Source organism: Misgurnus anguillicaudatus, chromosome 8 (genome assembly GCF_027580225.2).
Source record: "Misgurnus anguillicaudatus chromosome 8, ASM2758022v2, whole genome shotgun sequence".
Lineage (NCBI taxonomy): Eukaryota > Metazoa > Chordata > Actinopteri > Cypriniformes > Cobitidae > Misgurnus > Misgurnus anguillicaudatus.
Window position 1 is genome coordinate 42,347,806 of NC_073344.2, and position 18,995 is coordinate 42,366,800.

Here is an 18,995-nt window from a genome sequence, read left to right on the forward strand (position 1 = left end):
TCCCAAAAGTGCTATTACGCCATAAAATATAGTTCCTCTTTTAAATCCGCTTAGAAAAGTGCTACGTTTTATTTTGTACCACCAAACTTGCTCGTATAACTACTCGTCTTAAATAGGAAAAACGTTGATGTGTTTGGTCACTTCTAACTTTATCTCTAAATGGTACCATTGAATGAATGGGGCTAAGCTAAATGCTATCGAAGCGTCGCAGTGCGCTCCAGCGCTTACATGCATGCACACAGATGATAGAGGGATGTATGAACAATTCTTAGTTAATAACATATTTTAATATTGAAAATGAGTAGACTATTTCTTTAATTATTCCAGTTTTTATTTTTATTTAAATTCATTATTTTGTTATACTTTTGCTTCTCTGGAAATAAGTTGCCATGAAAAACAATATGCAAATAGTTTAACGTGTATAACTTTTATTGTAACTTGAAATAAAACAGTTTGCTTTATACATAGTGTTTGTATTAGCAAAAAGGCAATTATAACATGCAATGTTATACAAACTCTTAAACTCTTATTTACAAAAATAAGCATACTTTTGTTTAAATACAACTGAGATATACTGTCGTTGTACAAATGTAATAAAGAAAATTCACAATAACCAAAATGACATATTGTTCTTTTTTGGACTAATGTAGTTAACTATTATTGAGACAAATGAAATTGTTAAATTTTAGATTATGCAGGAAAATGAAATGACACTTTGGTAATAACATGTTATTAAGTAATCTTGACTGGGTCAAGTTGAACAAAAAAGCTTGCCATAGGCCATACAATTGTAATAAGGACAATAGGCTATACAATTTCGTTTGTTTTAGTTTAATGTGGAAAACTATAATGTGTTATCCTATAAAACATTTGTTATTTCACATGAAATAGAAGAAATTATTTTTAGGTAAAATGAAACTCAAGATGTGAACAATTATGTCTATTCTAATGCAATATGAACAGTTGAAAATAGAAAAAGTTAGTTGCTGTGTAAACAGCAAATTTTGTTTGCACCAAATGTGTAAATGAATCTTATTTACATATTTCCCTTTGTGTTTTTTTTATAGGTTTTGTTTTTTGGTTTTGGGGCGATGTCACATTTTGACAGGTTACTGTACTGAGCCACTGCTTTCGGCATTATGTCAGTTGTTTCTTCTGTGTTCACTTGATTTTCTGTACTTGCATTGTTTATCGTATTTGTTATGTTCTCTTCTGAATCTACTGCAGTATCATTTGCAGACTTGAACAATTGTTCGAGCATGAGCTGATCCGGCACGTCAGTCGTTTTTTGAACGTTGGTCAGATCTGTTGAATGTTGCTCTGAAGAAACCTCAGAATTTGGCAAGAGGTACGCTTCGGTTACTCTATTTTTTCTATGTTTAACTTGGAAAGTGTCTGATTCCAGTATTTTTGCAGCCCAAACCTCCTCTTTAACGTTACTATCTTGCTGTATATTGAGAAGTCTGCGCAGAACATAATCATCGATCATGAAGTCAGACATTTTACCGTCATTTCCTTTGATTGTTATTTTAGCCTTAAACACTTTCGTGATTGATTGTGTTTTACAATATGCGGAACATTTTTGACATCTGGTGATAGATGTGGTCATGTTAACATTTTCTAGCAAATGCTGCTTTGGGCAAAGGTAGTTACTTTGCACCTCGGCAGTCATGACCTGTCCCTCAGTTGTCTTGGTATCGTCTACAACTTTTGCAACTTCACATTTCTGATCTGGCATAAGGGTAATTGTAGTTTGAGAAGTTGTGCTCAAACATGTTGTAGACAGAATTTGTCTTACTGACGCATTGCTGATTGTGTACCACTTGCCAATTTCAAAATGTTTTTCACCCCAGACACAAAGGGACATGCTTGCAGTATCATCTGCAATGGCGTACGTTCTTTTTCTAAGGTTACATCCAGATCTTGTTACACCGGGACAATCCTCTGTCAGCATGATAACTTTTGCAGTTATGTTGACCTAAACAGAAAGAAATGTAATTAATTTGCAAAATTATTTCAATTAATGCATAATAGTATGAACTTTGTTATAAATGTCAACAGGAAAAAAAGTAGCAAATTGTTCAAATTGTTTGATTATGTTTTTTAATAGCATTCTAGCATTTATGGCTATAGTCATGAGAACTAGCTTGGCTGCCAACCAAACTTTGCTCCTTTTACAATGTTTCAGAATGGGAAGTTTTGTCTGGTGTTGCTCCGTTGTGGCTCAAGTATGTTTAACACAGGGCTGGTTGAACCAATGAAATTGTGGTTGTTGGTTTTATACGATTATGGACAGATGATCAAAAGTAACGTAATCAACCACGTCACCAAAGATTGCGTTTTTTCAAACTGTTGAATTTAAATCTGTTGTTCTGATTGATTGTAGTTTTATCAAATTAAGTGAAGAGGCATTTTTTCTTGTTTTGGTTGAAACATGCCCCATAATTACAGCCCAATTGAGCGGTATCAGACTCAAATCTTGACTACAATTGAGTCTGACAACGTTAGGCTAGGTTAGAATTGATTAAAATATAAACAGGTTGATTTAGACAAAGTAATTAATACAGTGTTTGTGATGCACAATTTGTTTTTTTTTTATTTGCTTGTTTTGGGCCTTTGTTATGAAATGTGTATCTGGATTAAACCCATGTTGATAGAGGGACAAAATGCATAATTTGCATAGACATCAAAATGTAAAGTTGTTAAATATGTAAATGATAGGGATGTAATGGTATTAAAATTCCATGGTATGGTAGATCCTCGGTAAACAGGCCATGGTTCAGTAATTAGTAAAATGTTACAAGGGAAAAACAAAAAAATTAAGACTTGGGGAAAACGTGCTGTAACAGTATTAAACAATGACTGATGATGAACAATTACCCATTTTATCATGTCATCTTTATTGTTTAATCATAACTGTAGAGGTATGAGGTGGGTTAAGTGACCGAAAACTCTAATAAAATAATTGCACCAGCTGGACTTTTTTTTTCTTTATGCTACTAGACACTTGTAAACGCTTCCTTTATAGTCTTTTGGCCAGACTGGATTTTGTTTCTGGTATCTTCACTAGGGATGCATCGAAAGGAAAATGTTGGCTGAAATCGAAAGAAAATGAAAAAGTCAGCCGAAGGCCGAAAACGAATAAATTGTTATTGATTTTTTAATTTTGTTAATTTTCACACCATTGCACAAGTTACATTCAGAATAGTGTTGTCACGATACCTAAATTATTGGTTCGATACCGATACTATGTCAATGGTTTCGATTCCGATACTTTTTCTGAAAAGGGAGAAACACTCTCAAATGTCATTGCTGTGCTTTATATTAAAAACAGGACAGCATTCTAATTATATAACACACTCATAAATTAACATATATGAACAGCAGATATATTAAACATTTAAGCAAAATATAAAAAATAAATTAGAGCAATGGCATTCAAGGTAAAAAAAAGAATAATTTTAGCAGCATTATCTGAGTTTTTCTCTAGTGAGCATTAGCATAGTAAAAAAGATAAACAAGTACTTAAACAAATGCATTGCTTTTTGTTTGTTAATGTTAATACATTAACATTTATATGATAAACAGATTATAGTGTAAATATGAAAATATACCTCATTGAACGACATGTGGGTTAATAAATTACGTGTTTTTGTGAACTTAAAGCACAACAGTATCTGGGTTCATTTACTTTTTACCACAATAAAAGTATTTTCTTGTCAGCTAAAATGCTGTCTAATTTCCTAAGTCTGATAACTGTGAGGCGATTGTATTAACTTGGATCATTACAGGCAAAACGTGACCACACGCATATCAACAACAATTTGGAAAGTCTAGAATTACTAGTTTGGGATGATTATCAATCTCTCGTCGGCGTGTCGGTCATTCAGTGCTTTGCTAGCGCCGTTAGCATGCGGCTCTGTAGCAACGCATATTAGGCTTACTTCACTTGTGTCCTTCGGGTTCGCATGTTTATTTGACTCACATCCGAAAAAACCTCCACACAGCAACACTGCTTGGCTTTCTTGTACTACTGTTAAACCAGAGCGAACGAGACGAGGAGAGGAGGCGGAGCACTGTATTCACGTGCACTGTGTGTGCGGCGCCGTTTAGAAGAAAGAGAGAGAGAGCGAGAGCGTGCAGCTGGTGTTTGCAGAGTTACATAAAAAACAACTCGCAGCTCGTCTTGGAGTATCGATTCTGCGGGAGACAAGTATTGGAATCGTTTTAAAATTTCAGTATCGATATCTATCGAAATATCGATAATTTTGACAACACTAATTCAGAATGCCATTTTTTACTAGATTTATTTCACATTATTTAACAATGTTTTTTTTAAAGATTCCAGCAGTCATTATAGAGTCTTAAACCTGTTTACGTCTTTGATCTGATAGCTATAAGATAGGCTTCTTTAAACTGTTTCAGTTACATTTGAATATATAACACAAAATAGTGACTGCACACTCACTTGCAAAATAATTTTATTGTAACCAACGTTTCGGCAAATAGTGTTGGTCAAGGTGTGCAGTCACTATTTTGTGTTATATATTTGGATGTATTGTTTTTGAGTTGCACGTTGGACGGAGTGTGTTTGTTTCAATTTTTTGTTCAGTTACATTTGACCACATAAATGAGTCTTGACTAAATAGATTAGGGCTGAACGATGTGAGGAAAAGTTGCGATGTGCGATGACATTGTTTAATGTTGCGATGACGATGTGAGTTGCGATAAAATTTTTTTTTTCATGTTTTAGGGGTCATTCACAAACACGTGGAAAACACTAGACACGTAGGTTATTGTCACATGACCTGCACACTGCGCTTGTGTCATTCTGAAAAGTTAAAATGTTTTTGAAATACCTGGAAAAAACGAGCGTGTCACGACTGCGGCGCTTCCAGAGCACACATACATTTGAAATAATGAACTTGAGCGCGCAATAGACGCAATATGAGAATCACTGCTTCCCCAGTACCCGTGTTTGCGGCGTCATCTCTCCTAAATCCAAAATAATTCCATGATATAGCTGAAGTGCTGTTCATTTTCATCATAAGGTCTTCGTCTGACAACACATTTTCCTCACTCTTCTCTGCTTCCTCTGCCATAGTTTTTGCTAGCAGGCACAGCGTCGCAACTGACACCTCGCAAATCTATCTGTAGCTGACTTGGGGGTTCCCCTGATTGGCCTAATAGCATGAATGCGCAAATTATCGCTGTGTCCGAAATTGCCTACTTCCATACTATATAGTAGGCAATGTAGTGCTTTTTGCATACTATATAGTATGGTAGTAGGCGATTTCGGACACAGCACATGTCTTCAGGACTAAACGTGATAGGTCAAATGTTTATTACATGTGCTTACTGTTTTCCCTTCATTCATCGTGTCGAGGCTGTCTGTTACGATGTGTTCATCGTTTGAGTTCATATTGCGATGACGATGAAAATTCGATGTATCGTTCAGCCCTAAAATAGATGATAATATAATCTTCTATTTCATGACTAAAGTGTGATCCAGTGATAAGCAAAGCACAGAAGTTTTCTTTTTAGAGGTGTGCTCATGAAACAGTCTTGGCATCTGTCACAGATTAGTTCTACCATATTTTAAATTAATTTAATTATATTGTTTTCTTTGGACAATGGTTTTCGTGAATGAATGGAGTTAAGAGAATTAAGACTTGGGTAAATTTAATTTAAGATCTCGGTAAAAATCTGGCTGTTTTAAGGGTTTTTAATGCCTTGAATTTAACTTTCTGAATCTTAGGGTGGGTTGCACCAACAAGGATTAAACTAATCCGAGTTTAGAACTAATCTAGCATTTGTTGATCTCAGTTTAAATTTAACTCGAGTTCTTTTGCACCACTTAAGTTTAAATGCAGATTAACAAATATTGGATTAAAACTTTAAACTGTATTATCTGCTATTTATTTTGTCCGCCATGATGAATTTGCAGGTGTAATTAAAGAGCAACAATGTTCATGTTGTCATTCAAAAAGGAAATAAATTTATACAGGGAAAAGTAATGTAATTTTTGTAGATAAAATACTACATACATTGGTAATCTAAAGGGCTGATTCAAATAAAAACATTTGACAATCTTTTCAAACAATTTATTGTAGTGATTAACGGAGCAATGTTGCAATACATTTTGCAAAGTTTAGATATTTTGATATAATAAGCAAGATGTGCCGACGCATTTGTCATGTAGCGCCATGGTGTGTCTGTTCATTGTCTGCCTTTCAGTTTCTGACTGGAGCGCCACGTGTTACCACTCACTGATTCTGTCAATAATCTTTTTGAGCTGCTAAACTCACTTTGTTGAGATGTTATAATAAATGCATCTTTGAATAGTCCTATATCACAGTCACAGTGTTTGTTTTTGATGATTTAGCCACACATTTAATTGTAAAAAAAAAATATTTAAACCTCCTCATATTCAAGTTTAAAGTTAATCCCTAAATGAGATTTAAAAGAGTTTAAAGTAATGGAGCAATTATTAAAAATAATCTAGGTTTAATGTAAAAATTTAAACCTGAATCAAAAAGACAGTTTAAATTTATCCCTGATTATTTTTAAACAGGTTTAAAGTTTGGTGCATCAGAATTATTAATAAGCCTTCATTTAACCCAGATTTAGGCTTAATCTTTGTTGGTGCAACCCACCCTAAGACTTTTTAAGAATCCTGCAGAAACCTTGGGAAATATTGTTAAGTAGGATTATGTAATGTAACTAGGGGTGTGATGAGACGCTTATTCCACGAGACGAGATGAGACATGAGATTGCAGTGTTTCTGCTATATACATTCTACCGTGGTGGAATCTTCTGTGCTTCAGATCAACACTCACAAAGTTTCACATTTAATGACGAGATATTTGTCCAAAAAGTAAAGGTTATACTGAATACTACTTATATGGGACTTTTAAGACATTAATAGTCGAATCTGTTTGGAAGGAAACTTACATTATTCCTGTGGGAAGGGAAGTACATTGGTAATAAAAACTTGAGGCAGACGTTGAGACTGTTTCATCCGTTTCAAACAGTAGGATCGGGGTACCCGCGGGTGAAACGCATAATATTTGAGGTAACGGGTGTAATAATATTTACGTGTGACTTGCATTGTAGATGCAGGTCGGGACTCAATAGGCAAGAGTGAACTGTGGGTCTAACATCCAACACCAAAATTTGACTTGATTCCGATAGGTAGCAGTTTTTTAAATCGCCCTGTGCTTATTTGTGTTTAAGATCTGTCTGAAGACTGTTAAAGGTTTATATTTAATGCGCAATTTGCGGTGTGATCGGGTTGGGGTCTTTATGTCAAATAGGCCGGGTGTGGAATAAAATTGCTGCTGATGTTGGATAACTGGTCGGGTGTTCTGTCAATCTCAGCGGTGTGGACTATCAAACAGGACTGTGTGTGACTTTGCAACAGGGAACTGTAATGCTAAACATGAGCATGAACTTGCACACTACATTAAAAGAACAATGAAAGATCCGTATGAAGCTATAAAACGTATTTTTTAAGAAAATACAATTTAGATCAAACAGATAGAAAGCAATATGCTATAAATATAAGAAAAAGTAAATGAGATGCAAGTTTAAATAATACATGCAAGTTTACTGTTGCCTATATTCTACATTTAAAAATAATAATGCATATTTATAATCATCATGGGCGCCCCCTGCCGCCACAGCTGGAAAAAATCCTAGAGGAAACAGTGGACTGGGTTCACGAGAATGAAACGAGATTTTCCTCAATAAGAAATCTTCAAAGATAAAATAAAAGGGATACTGAAATCATATTATTTTGAAATGTTTTAACTAATTTAAGACTGTACCTAACAATTATTTTGCTAATAATTAAGTAATTTTATATTTATGGTAATAAAAATAGACCAAATTGAACAATAATTTTTAAAATGACATAATAATGACGATGCAATAATAATTCATTAAAATACAATTTTCAAATAAGTAAACACACTGCAGTAATGTGGCTTTTGTTTCAAAAAACTGCATTATGTACTGCAGGTGGACCAAAGGACCTGTTTTTACTTTCAGTTTGTTTAAAGGAGTATTTTAATGCCTGCAGGTGGACCAAAGGACTTGTTTTTACTTTTCAGTTTGTTTAAAGGAGTATTTTACCTTTAGAAACATTAATCTTTTTTGAAATTGTGTCATATTTGTAGTCGAAATGTAACATACATTTCGAATTTGGTGCCTATTTGACAGAGAAAAGGGGTGTTTGTAGTCTCACCCCCTCAACAAAGATATTGGACTTCCTTCTTTCAATTATGCAAAATGATTTTTACATCATTGAAAGAAGGAAGTGCAACACTAAATCTGTATTTGTCCTTTCTCAGCGGCAACTAAGGAAATGATGCATGACCATTCAAAAACTTGATTGGGGTTCTAACTATACAAAGCTTTATGCAAATGGGTGAAGTGTCCCTTTAAGCCAGTGGTTCTCAAAGTTATTCCAGAAGGCCCACTGCCCTGCACATGTTGCTTTTATTAAATACAGCTGATTCAAATTATTAGCTCATTAGTAGAGATTTCTCCTAACTAAACTGATTGTGTTAAATTAGAGAAACATACAAATTGTCCAGGGCAATAAGCCTCCAGGAATAACTTTGAGAAGCACTGATTTAAGCCAAATTAAGTTTAAATCCATTTAAATCTTTAATATTTGTCCAACTCTTTACAATAGAATTTACACATTGTTATGCTTGATTAAGAATACAGAAAGATAAAATCACCTAGTTAGAGTAAGGGTTTAATTTGCTAAAATGCTTTACATCTGACTCTGATCAACAAACATTATTGGAAGTCCAAACAAAAAAAGCACACGCAGTAAAAGACAGATTATAAAACAGCTCGTTGTGGTTCTTCATTCTGATTTGTTGAGATGTGTTCTAAGCCGTGATAAAATACCCCGGTAAACCCATTGTTCAGACCGCATCACAAGCATCACTGCGCCACTGTTGCTGCGTACTGATATATGAAAATAAACACCACAGTCTTTAATCACATTTAAATTTTTCTACATTTGCACAATTATGGCGATATCCAGATAAGTGTCATAGATATTGTTGAGTCATTTTGTCTATTAAGAGAACACGTTCTCTGGGTTGTTTTTGTCTTAAATGGATATTTTTGCTATTATCCACTATATGGCAATCTTACCCAACTTAAACACTGACTCATTTACTCAACACAGTGTTGTGGTGGATTTAGCGTAACGTGTAAGTTTTGATGGCTCTGAATCTGATCTGTTACAAAAGTTGTTCACAAAAATTGAATTATCTCCGCTTTTGAAAAATTGAGAGGTGATAACTGATAAGAGAACAAATGAAGGTAGGATGAAACGTTTGTTGTTGTTGTTGTTGTTGGAAAGCGGATGGTCTGTTCTTTCATTTGATATTTTATGTTTATTTAAAGAAGATAGTTTTTCTGTTAGGCATTAAACTAAAACTAGGTTGGGCAACTTAAAAAAAAACACTGATGGGGAAAGATTTAAGCATGCTTCCAAGCATATTTGATCATCACTTCAACGATATAAATGTTAATGTATATTTTAGATGAATATGGATTTATAGAAATAAACATCAGTCTTAAATCATATTTTAATTGTGTCTTTGCTGCGTCTGTGTTGTTTGTGAACTGCGCTCTGTTTCAGTCACACTTGATTCTGAAGAACTACTTTGTTTGGCGGAAGAGCAATATTTGTACTAATATAATTACAACTTATTTGTGTTTCATTTTGTGAAACCCTGCTATGCATATGAAGAAACCGTTTTATAAATGCAATAAACCGTCGCGAAGCAGTGGGTTACAGTGCATTTTATAACAGCTAAAAGGCATTGTTAGGCACGACGCAAAGTGGAGTGCCTAAAACCCCCTTAGCTGTTATAAAATGCACTGGTAACCCACTGCTTCTTGGGGATTATTGCTTTAATATAATGCATACATTGTAAATTGTTTATACAGAAGTTTAACTTAATGCTGATATAAGGACAGTGGACGTGTTTCAAACAGATGAAGACTCCAGTGGGCTGCAAATGTCATCTGCATTATCAACTTAACTGAGTATTATGTTCGGAAGTCATTGTCATATTACAATAACTTACAATTAACTAAATATTAGAAAATATTTACAATTATATATTTCACTATTATGAGATCTTTATGACGTATGCACTCTGCAAATGGGACCTCTAAAGAATGCAGTCTTTTGTTAAGGAAAAGGCCAGCAGATCACCTCCATGAGAAATCCTGTGACATAATTAATTTTGCGTTACATATTTAATCTTGCAAAGACTCTTTGCACGAGATCTCGTCACACCCCTTAATTTAACCATGTCAAAGAACCTAATTAGATATAAATAAATTCCAAAATGTTTAATAAAGGGTTTACAGATCAGGATGCAACATAATTGATTTTTTAATTTTGTTTTTCACTTTCTGACACAGCTTACGTAACAGTAAAGCGACAATTTATTTACTTGCTTAATTTGACTTGTTGGTGATAGGAGCTGTGCATCAGCATTTTGTATTAATTTGTTTAAGTTTACGTAAGAATAGTGTGAAAATTTTGTTCTTTAAATTTAAAAGTTATATATATATATATATATAAATTAGTTTTTTTTATATTGGGGATGAGACAATTAGTGGTTTCATGATTAACCACAATAAAATGTCCTGAACGTTAGTATTATCGTTTAAAATATAATTATTATTACAATCATGTTTGATTATGGTGATTTTGAAAATTCGCAGCAAATCCTGTCCAGACAGAATTAATTTCACCCAGATGTGGATTTACACATTGTTTTTTGCACAAGGAGGCATGATGGAAGGCAGTGCAAGTGATCGGGATGTTTTTTGGCAATCCAATAGGACAATATTTTTGTTTGTTGATTTTTAAAAATAAAACTAGTTAAAATGTTTTCAAGTCTATGTATCAGTTAACATTTATATCTCATTTAAGTAAAAGCATGATAATATTTATAACCGTGATAACTTTGGTGTTATCAGTGATAACTTGTGGATTAAGCACATGCCTTTGGTGTGAGAGATCCATGTTCGAATTCATTGTGACATGCCAAAGTGTCCCTGAGGTAGACACTTAACATCTTATTTCACCAGAGGCGTGCGACCTCTGACATAAATAGCAATTGTAAGTCACCTTGGATAAAAGTGTCAGCTAAATAACTAAATAAATGTAAACTTTGGCCACTATAACAGTGTTATGAAATTTCATACCATCCCATCCCTAGTTGACAGCAATACAAATATCTATATTTACAAAATATATTAATGGAAAATATTAAAATAAACAACAATTTTACCCTTTGATATTCTCTGGGGTCTTCTTGGATGTCTTTCAGTTTCTGGTGTTGAATGGTTTCCTGCAGCTTTTCTTCAAAGGCAAATGACAGCCGACGGACACATTTTAATGATGAACTGTTATTGACCATTATGTCCATGTCTCCTAAAAATGAGTAACATAGATAACATAAATGTTTGAATAAAACTTGGCTTAACCAAAGTACATTTTATTTGCATAATAACAATTATTATACTAATTGAAAATTATATTTATATTGTAAAATAACAATTATGTTTTATTTTGAAATATGACGTTAAACCACTGATCTATATAAATGACTGGATTGCGCATGACGTCACACTTGTGAAGCCACCGCGCTGCCATGTTGGTATACCCAAACGTTCTATTAAATCAATGGACGTTATCAGATTTTAATGATAAAACATCACTTTACTCGTCTTCGTTTTTATATGTGAAGTTACCCTGTACATTATTATAACACAAACGTCCAAAGCATGTAAATAGTTATTTACTGAAAGTTGTACATTTTGCGTTTTAAACTGTTATTATACATTCATCTTTATTACAGTATCAGATCAGCAGACAGACCGCAGCATATTTAGTATTAATGACAATAAACGTGCTCATTCTGAAATCTAAATAAATAATCATGCTTGTACGGTATGTGCATGCAATAATTTGCTAGTTTTGTAATTATGTTATCTAAACTTACAAGTTACCTAAACTTATTTAGAGAAATAACGCCGACTGTCACAGTGTAGCTGGATGTCAAACAAAACTTTATTTATACCCGTGTCATTAACAAATGCAACAGACACACTCACCTTAACGGTTTTTTATAAATCCATTATCCTGCCCGATTAAAACATAAACATTGCAAATAACAGCAGAATTAACAAATAATTAACGTACACATATCCTAAAAATTAACCTTATGTAACTGATACGCTGTAAAGGGGGTAAATTTTGATCATGAGTTTGAATGGAAGTCAATGACGCTCTCTGCCGGTTGGGTATACCAAGATGGCGGACGAACTCTGCGCTGGCTTCACCTCACGCAGTTACGTCAAGCGTTCTATGCGCAATCCAGTCATTTATATAGATCAGTGCGTTAAACAAATATACAGTGAATTATTAATTAGGGTTGGGTGATATCTTGAAATTTAAGAGTACATCGATGTATTTTTAAAAACAAAAGGGATTTTGATGTATATTTATATAATGTTTACATTTAATTGTGATTTTTCCACTTTGTTTGTTTGCCTTCTTTGTAGGGGTGTCACGTTTGTCCAAATCCTCGATATGATTACATTTTCGATTCTAAGGTCACGGTTTGATTCTCGATTTTTATATATTTTTTGAAAGACGAAAATTATATGTATTATATATATTTATTATTATTATTATTATAGTTTAAAATTAACATGCACATTGCAGAACTGACATGGGGGTTTGTGGGCTTCAGTTAACGCGAGAGCTTGTAGAGAGAGTATTCCTTCTTGCATACACATGGACTTAATGTGCGCATTTTGTACTCCTAGCATATGAAAAATCTAGCACGTCATAAGCAGCTGTGATTTTTTTCTGTCTAATGTGCACGCGCTCTTGCATCTGTCCGAAGTCTAAAAATAAACTAAAGTAATAATCCTTACGTATTTGTTTAGTTTTATGTGTTTCATGCGAGCTGAGGCAAACTATCCCTTCTGTTCTGTTTAAAATATAACCTGTTGCATCTTTGTGTCTCCCTTACTCTCGCGCACGTGCAGACAGTTGCGCTGTGTCTAAAGTCAGATCACTAGTAATCCTTTTTATGACATGCATTTCAATGAGTTGTAGCAATAAATCCCTTGTGTTTAAAATATGATCGCATTCTGCTGGACTAATGTTTTTAAAGTTATCTTTAAGAGTTTTTTTCCCCTCGCTTGGCACGCTGGCCGGACGTGAAATAGGGACGTGGTAGCATCGATAATCAATTTTTTTTAATTTGAAGTTCGAAGTTATTACTTAATTTTGGTCGATTTCGATTTGACATCGAAATTGTGACACCCTTACTTCTTTGTGTGCTGTGCTCGTTCCAGCTTTTGTTTCCCCTTGGTTTGCGTGTTGTTTATTCAACATGGTGGTGGCCACAACTAGCATGGAGGCTACAGAACTTGTTTAAAATAAAGGAGAAATAGATGCATTATATGGAGAAACTTTGGTTTTAAGGCATTGCACGGACAGTAGACAGATGTGAATGTGAACCAAAGCTTCTAGGAACAATTATTTATCTGCTGAATGCAGAAGAACGAAAGAGTTGCATACAGACTACCGGCACATTTGGGAACTTGACTGTAAATTTTGTCACTGCCCTTTTTTGGGGGGTAAAAAAGCAGATGTTCCATTGACTTCCATTCAAAATAGCGGAACAATGCAACGTTTTTACACAGTTGGCAGGTGTAAATAACTTATGAAATTACTCAGATTAAACATGTCGAGTATTTATCTGTCCACACTGCATGCCATAGAGCCCGAAAGATACATTAACACATTTAATTTGGTCAATATAAAAACATGTCCCTTTCATTCTCACAGTGTCAAATTTGTGTAACAATGCCATCCAGTGATTGCTGGAAATATCGCTAAGCCAGTTAGTTGTATGACTCGACGGAAAAGTGGACTCATTACTCTAAATATAAAGACATAATAAATAAATATGAAGTAACTTTCAAATTTGAAGTAATATCATTCACTTGCTTCCCTGTTGACTCGATGAGGTACGAGTAAATGTCCGTGTAAGACATCTCTGGCCAATAGGGAGGGATGTTACACAAATTTGATTTTGGGAGAATGAAAGAGACATTTTTTTATATTGACCAAATTAAATATGTTAATATATCTTTCGTGCTCTATGGCAGGCAGGGTGGACAAATAATTACTCAACATATGAAATGACCCAGATTAAACAAGTTATTTATGCCTGCCGGCTGTGTACGAAGGTTGCTTTGTTCCGCTATTTTGAATGGAAGTCAATGGAAGGTGTAGTCTGATTTCTCCCAAAAGTGGGCGTGAACCTGTTCAGAGACATTCTATGACGTTGTGCCGATTGTGCGCATGTTAGGTCTTCATGTCATGTTATAGAGCGTCAGTGGTGCAAAAAAATCTTATTAAATCATTAAAGTCTTTCAATGACATAGTCAGTTATATTAAAGGAAAAATAAAATGTTTAACAATAATATTTTTGTTAGACTTTAGTTTTTTTTCTCTGTCAATCTTGGCAGAATGTCTATCTCTGTCTCTCTCTCACACTCTCTGCTCATGCACGCATCTGTGTGTGGTGATTTGTCAACATACACTGCTATTGCTAATTTCTTAAGGCATAATGATAAATAGGTTAATTGCATTTTTCATGGAAAAAGAATATCAGACTTGTGCAAAGTTAATGCAAAGGTTAGTTTGGGTCAAGTTCTTTTATGAATGAAAAGAAGGCAATTTATTTTACAGTTAAATAATTATTATTCATGTAATCAGGGATATCTTTAAATGTTAAATGTAGTCAAAGCACTTTGTTCCTGTATGCAATGCCTTTACTGAGTTCTTTTATTTTTGATTAAATATAAGGCAATATGTATTTTCTTATTTTGTAGTTAAATAATTACTTATATAACTTATATACATATGAACATACATGTATACATACATACATACATATTATAATTTGTAATTTATGTATTGTAAATATTATTCATTTTAGCATTTTAATTTAAATCAAATTTGAAACTGTTAGCAATAGTTAATGCAACATCAATTACTAACACCAATTACTGTAATGACATAAACAAGAATTAATAAATGCTTATATACAATATTATGTTCATTCTTCGTTCATAATGCATTTACTAATGTGAAAAAATACAACCTTTTTGTAAAGTGTTACAGAAATTAGCATTTTTATTATTATTTAGTAGTACACATAAACAAATAATTTAGTTTTTTTCTGTTCCACAGTCATAGCTCTAATAGAATATGAACCCTGAACGAGCAACTCGAATCAAACTCGTGTAAAATTTGACGTACAAATTTTATTAAAGGTAGAAAAGTGATTTAGTTAAGAGCAGTGAGAGTTTTTCTCTCAATACTGTTTGATTAACACGAGTGACAGAGAGGAGCAGAATTAGGTAACTTCCCTTTTAAGATCGAAGTCCAACTCCGGATCTAATATACTGTTTCAGATGTGTTTTCTCTTTTAGTTGTTTACTTTCTCTTAAGCCCTGAATTGTCGTGTTTATGAGGACACTTGCAAAAACCGGGAATTTTGACGCATGTGTGTATTAAAGGCTAATACAGCGGCAAAAATACCCACAAGCTTAATGAGAAGCGGATACGCGGCTTCCACGCTCCTCTCAAACAGAAACAGGTATATAGCGCATATAGCACTGTTGTTTGTGTTTCAAAGGCTTAAAATCACTTAATTTAAAACTGCGGTGTACAAATGTTAAGCTTTTATGACCACGTGCACAGCAACGTGGGCGAGTAACCTTGAATGACAAAATACTACGAGTTAAGTTTGTGCGCTCAATTTGCAGACTACTTAAACTTTGGCAGCAAATGAGATGACTATAAATTGTAAAACATAAACCGCCAAACTGACATCATTACCACAATAGCTGGACATGATTTTCATAATTTCATTTACTGCTACCCTGTCGCAGACCCTCCTCACCCCTCATTTTCCAAAACTCATCGGATCTAGACGAATCACAAGAATGACTTATTTTGGATCAAAAACGGCGAATTTTGCCGAAAGGTGACAAGTTTGCACCCCTGATATGTATATATATATATATATAGTGTGTTGTAGAAGCCCTTTCTTGCTATGTGAACTGCCTTCCTCTTTACATTTTAATAAAAAAGACCTTGTTAAATGTGCCAGATTTGTTTTTGCAGTAGTTTTTTCCATGCAAAGTTATGGAGTTATAGCAAAATATATCAGGATTTAATTCTCGACCCATATTGCCAAACTGTACTATTAAGTATTTAAATTTAGGAAAAGTCAGTCTATTAGTCACTACTTAAGAATATTGAATTTCTTACATACAATTTTATAAATGTAAAAAAGTTTATTAAAAATGTAGTCCAATGTAGATAAAGATAAATCATTAACTATACAATGTTTATAAATTAATATCTAAAATTAATTGTCCAATATTTTTAATTAATGATGTGATAACATGCAAATATTTAATATGTGTTTTTCTAATTATATTTATATACAGCAGTAGCCTGGGTGCCAGCCGATCTTAGCCCCACCCACCACAATTTGAAAAACGGGGGAAGATCGGTTTGGGGACTCACCGTTGAGGAGCTACTATGCGAATACCAAAACCGTCCGACGAATCAAATTGTGAGGGCGGGCTTTATACGATGATGGACAGATGATCAACAGTAACGTATCAACCATGTCACCAAAGAGCGCGTGTGTTCAATCTGTTTACAATGAAATGGCTGCCGCTGGTGAATTCAGATGTGTGGATTCTGACATTGAGTCTGTTCTTAAAGATATCGACAGAGCATTGATTTAAAAAGAGGAACAGAGAAACGCGATCAAGGCATTTGTTTATGTTTTCGCCGTCCTTGCTATGGAGGACAAAGTTAAAGAAGCAACTGAAATGGGTATCACGGCGATGCAACTCGGCGTGCACGACGAGATGGATATAATTAGCGGTCATTGCCAGCTTCTTTTCGGAAGCCTGGAATCGTGACTGCTGAATAAGTGGAGGGACATGCTAGGCTCCGATATTTTTCAAGCCAATGTATAGCTATCGTCGTGGATGAAGTTCACCTAACGTACAAATGGTAAGAGAAAGTCTTACTGTATGACTTAGTAAATACTTAATGTTGTGATATAAATGAAATGTTGTAAACATAGTAACTTAGGTGTTGATGTACCTTTGCTAACTCAGACTTAGTATAATTACAATGATGTTAGTATCATTGTAGCGAAATTACTAGCAGTTCGGTCAGGCTGCTAAAGATGCCATTTCAACATCACACACTCCGTTTCTCTGATTGGTCGTATGTCTATCCAATTGAGTGCAGAGGCATTTTTCGGTTGAGACACACCTCATAATTTTAGCTCAATGGAGCGGTATCAGACTCAAATTCTGACTAGAATAGACCCCTTCAAGGTTTGTAAACATTGAATGATTATCGGGTGCGCGCGCAGCACGGGGTCGAACTGTTCATACCATTTAGGCTTTATAATTTAATCTAACAGTGCTGAAAAATGATGACTTACCTCAAATGAAGTGAGCACTACAAACACAAGCCTCTTTGATATTTGCATTGTCCCAGTCTGCACGTTAATTTCTTGCAGCCGCAGATGTTGTTTTTTTTTGTTTTTGAGATTCTGCATGAATCGCGAAAACTTAACGGAAGACCTGGTGCGATTTTCAAAGCCCACGACGTAAGTAGGCATTTTTGACGATACCGAATAATACGCAACTCAATCAGCTGTAATGACTTTTCTGACCCTGACATGCGCAGTGGGAACAGCCTGTGACGTGAACCGTGAAGGGGTCTATTGAGTATGACAACGTCAGGCTAATACAGCAGTGTCTTCCAAGTAAATCATGCATTTTTTATTATGCAACATTTTATAACAGTATAAAATTCATAATTTAAGCATAATGTTACCTTTAATTTGTCGAGATGGTGAAAAGCTGATGTTACATAGTTTGACTGGAGTTCTGTATAAAAAATGTGATTTTTAAATTATTATTTGCATAACAGTAAGTAATATTTAAACATAATAATGTGATATGTATTAGTAAAAATGCTTACACATACCTGTCTTTTTCTGCATTCACAAAAATGTTGTGCTGGCGTGTTTTGAAGATTACTACACGGCTGTTTTTTTCAGCCTCTTGTAATAATCCAGTGAAATACTGCTGATCATCTCTTGATTGGCATATTTCAGAGATGTTGTGCAGATAACCTTCAACTTCACATTTAGCTTTTTTTTCCATATTTGAAGGACCTGTTATGAACTTAGAGAGAAAATAAAAACTGTTATATGATTTTTTTATAATATGGCATAACATACATTGTTGTGTAAGAAACAAATTATTAAAATATTATGTGATCAAAAAATAGTAACACTGTCTTTTACTTAAATTAAGCATAATTGTATTTCTTCAGATCTACAGACATGATATATTGTTTGTCTTAGGCTTTTGGATTAACATACATGACACAGACTTTAATTTAGGTGAATTTAGATTACTATGTATTTTTGCTTAATTTAGAAAAATTTGAGACATAAACAACAAAACATAACAAGCGTCCTCCAGCCAACAAACAACAAGAAGGATTTGAGAGTGGGGCTTCGTTCAAATGAAAAACTGGAGGTCTCCCAAACCCCACCTCCAAATCCTTCCCGCCGTTCATTGGCTGGAACACACCTGCCATGCTTCGCCGTTGTAGGCTGGACAACTTTGTTTTTGTTGCTGTTTGTAGAGCCTGGGTTGTCTACAGAGACTGCGTTTTCTTAGTGTGTATAGGGGATGGGTAGGTAGTAGATAGTGAGGAGATGTTTAGAGTCTATATTAGTAGGTATGTTGCTAAAATTTTCAAAATGGTTAAATGGTAAAACGAGTTGTTCAGATAGAAA

At 34.3% G+C, this 18,995-nt stretch overlaps 1 protein-coding gene across 1 annotated transcript; it reads right to left on the reverse strand.

Annotated features, from left to right (window-relative positions):
- Positions 1 to 419: 419 nt before the first annotated feature.
- On the reverse strand, positions 420 to 18,369 carry LOC141365599 (uncharacterized). Its single transcript, XM_073870076.1, has 4 exons — positions 18,173 to 18,369; positions 18,020 to 18,072; positions 11,343 to 11,485; positions 420 to 1,978 (listed from the first exon to the last, which is right to left on the reverse strand). The coding sequence occupies exons 1-4, from the start codon at positions 18,349 to 18,351 to the stop codon at positions 1,037 to 1,039; spliced, it is 1,317 nt and encodes a 438-aa protein (XP_073726177.1). The 5' UTR covers positions 18,352 to 18,369; the 3' UTR covers positions 420 to 1,036.
- Between the last annotated feature and the right edge of the window lie 626 nt (positions 18,370 to 18,995).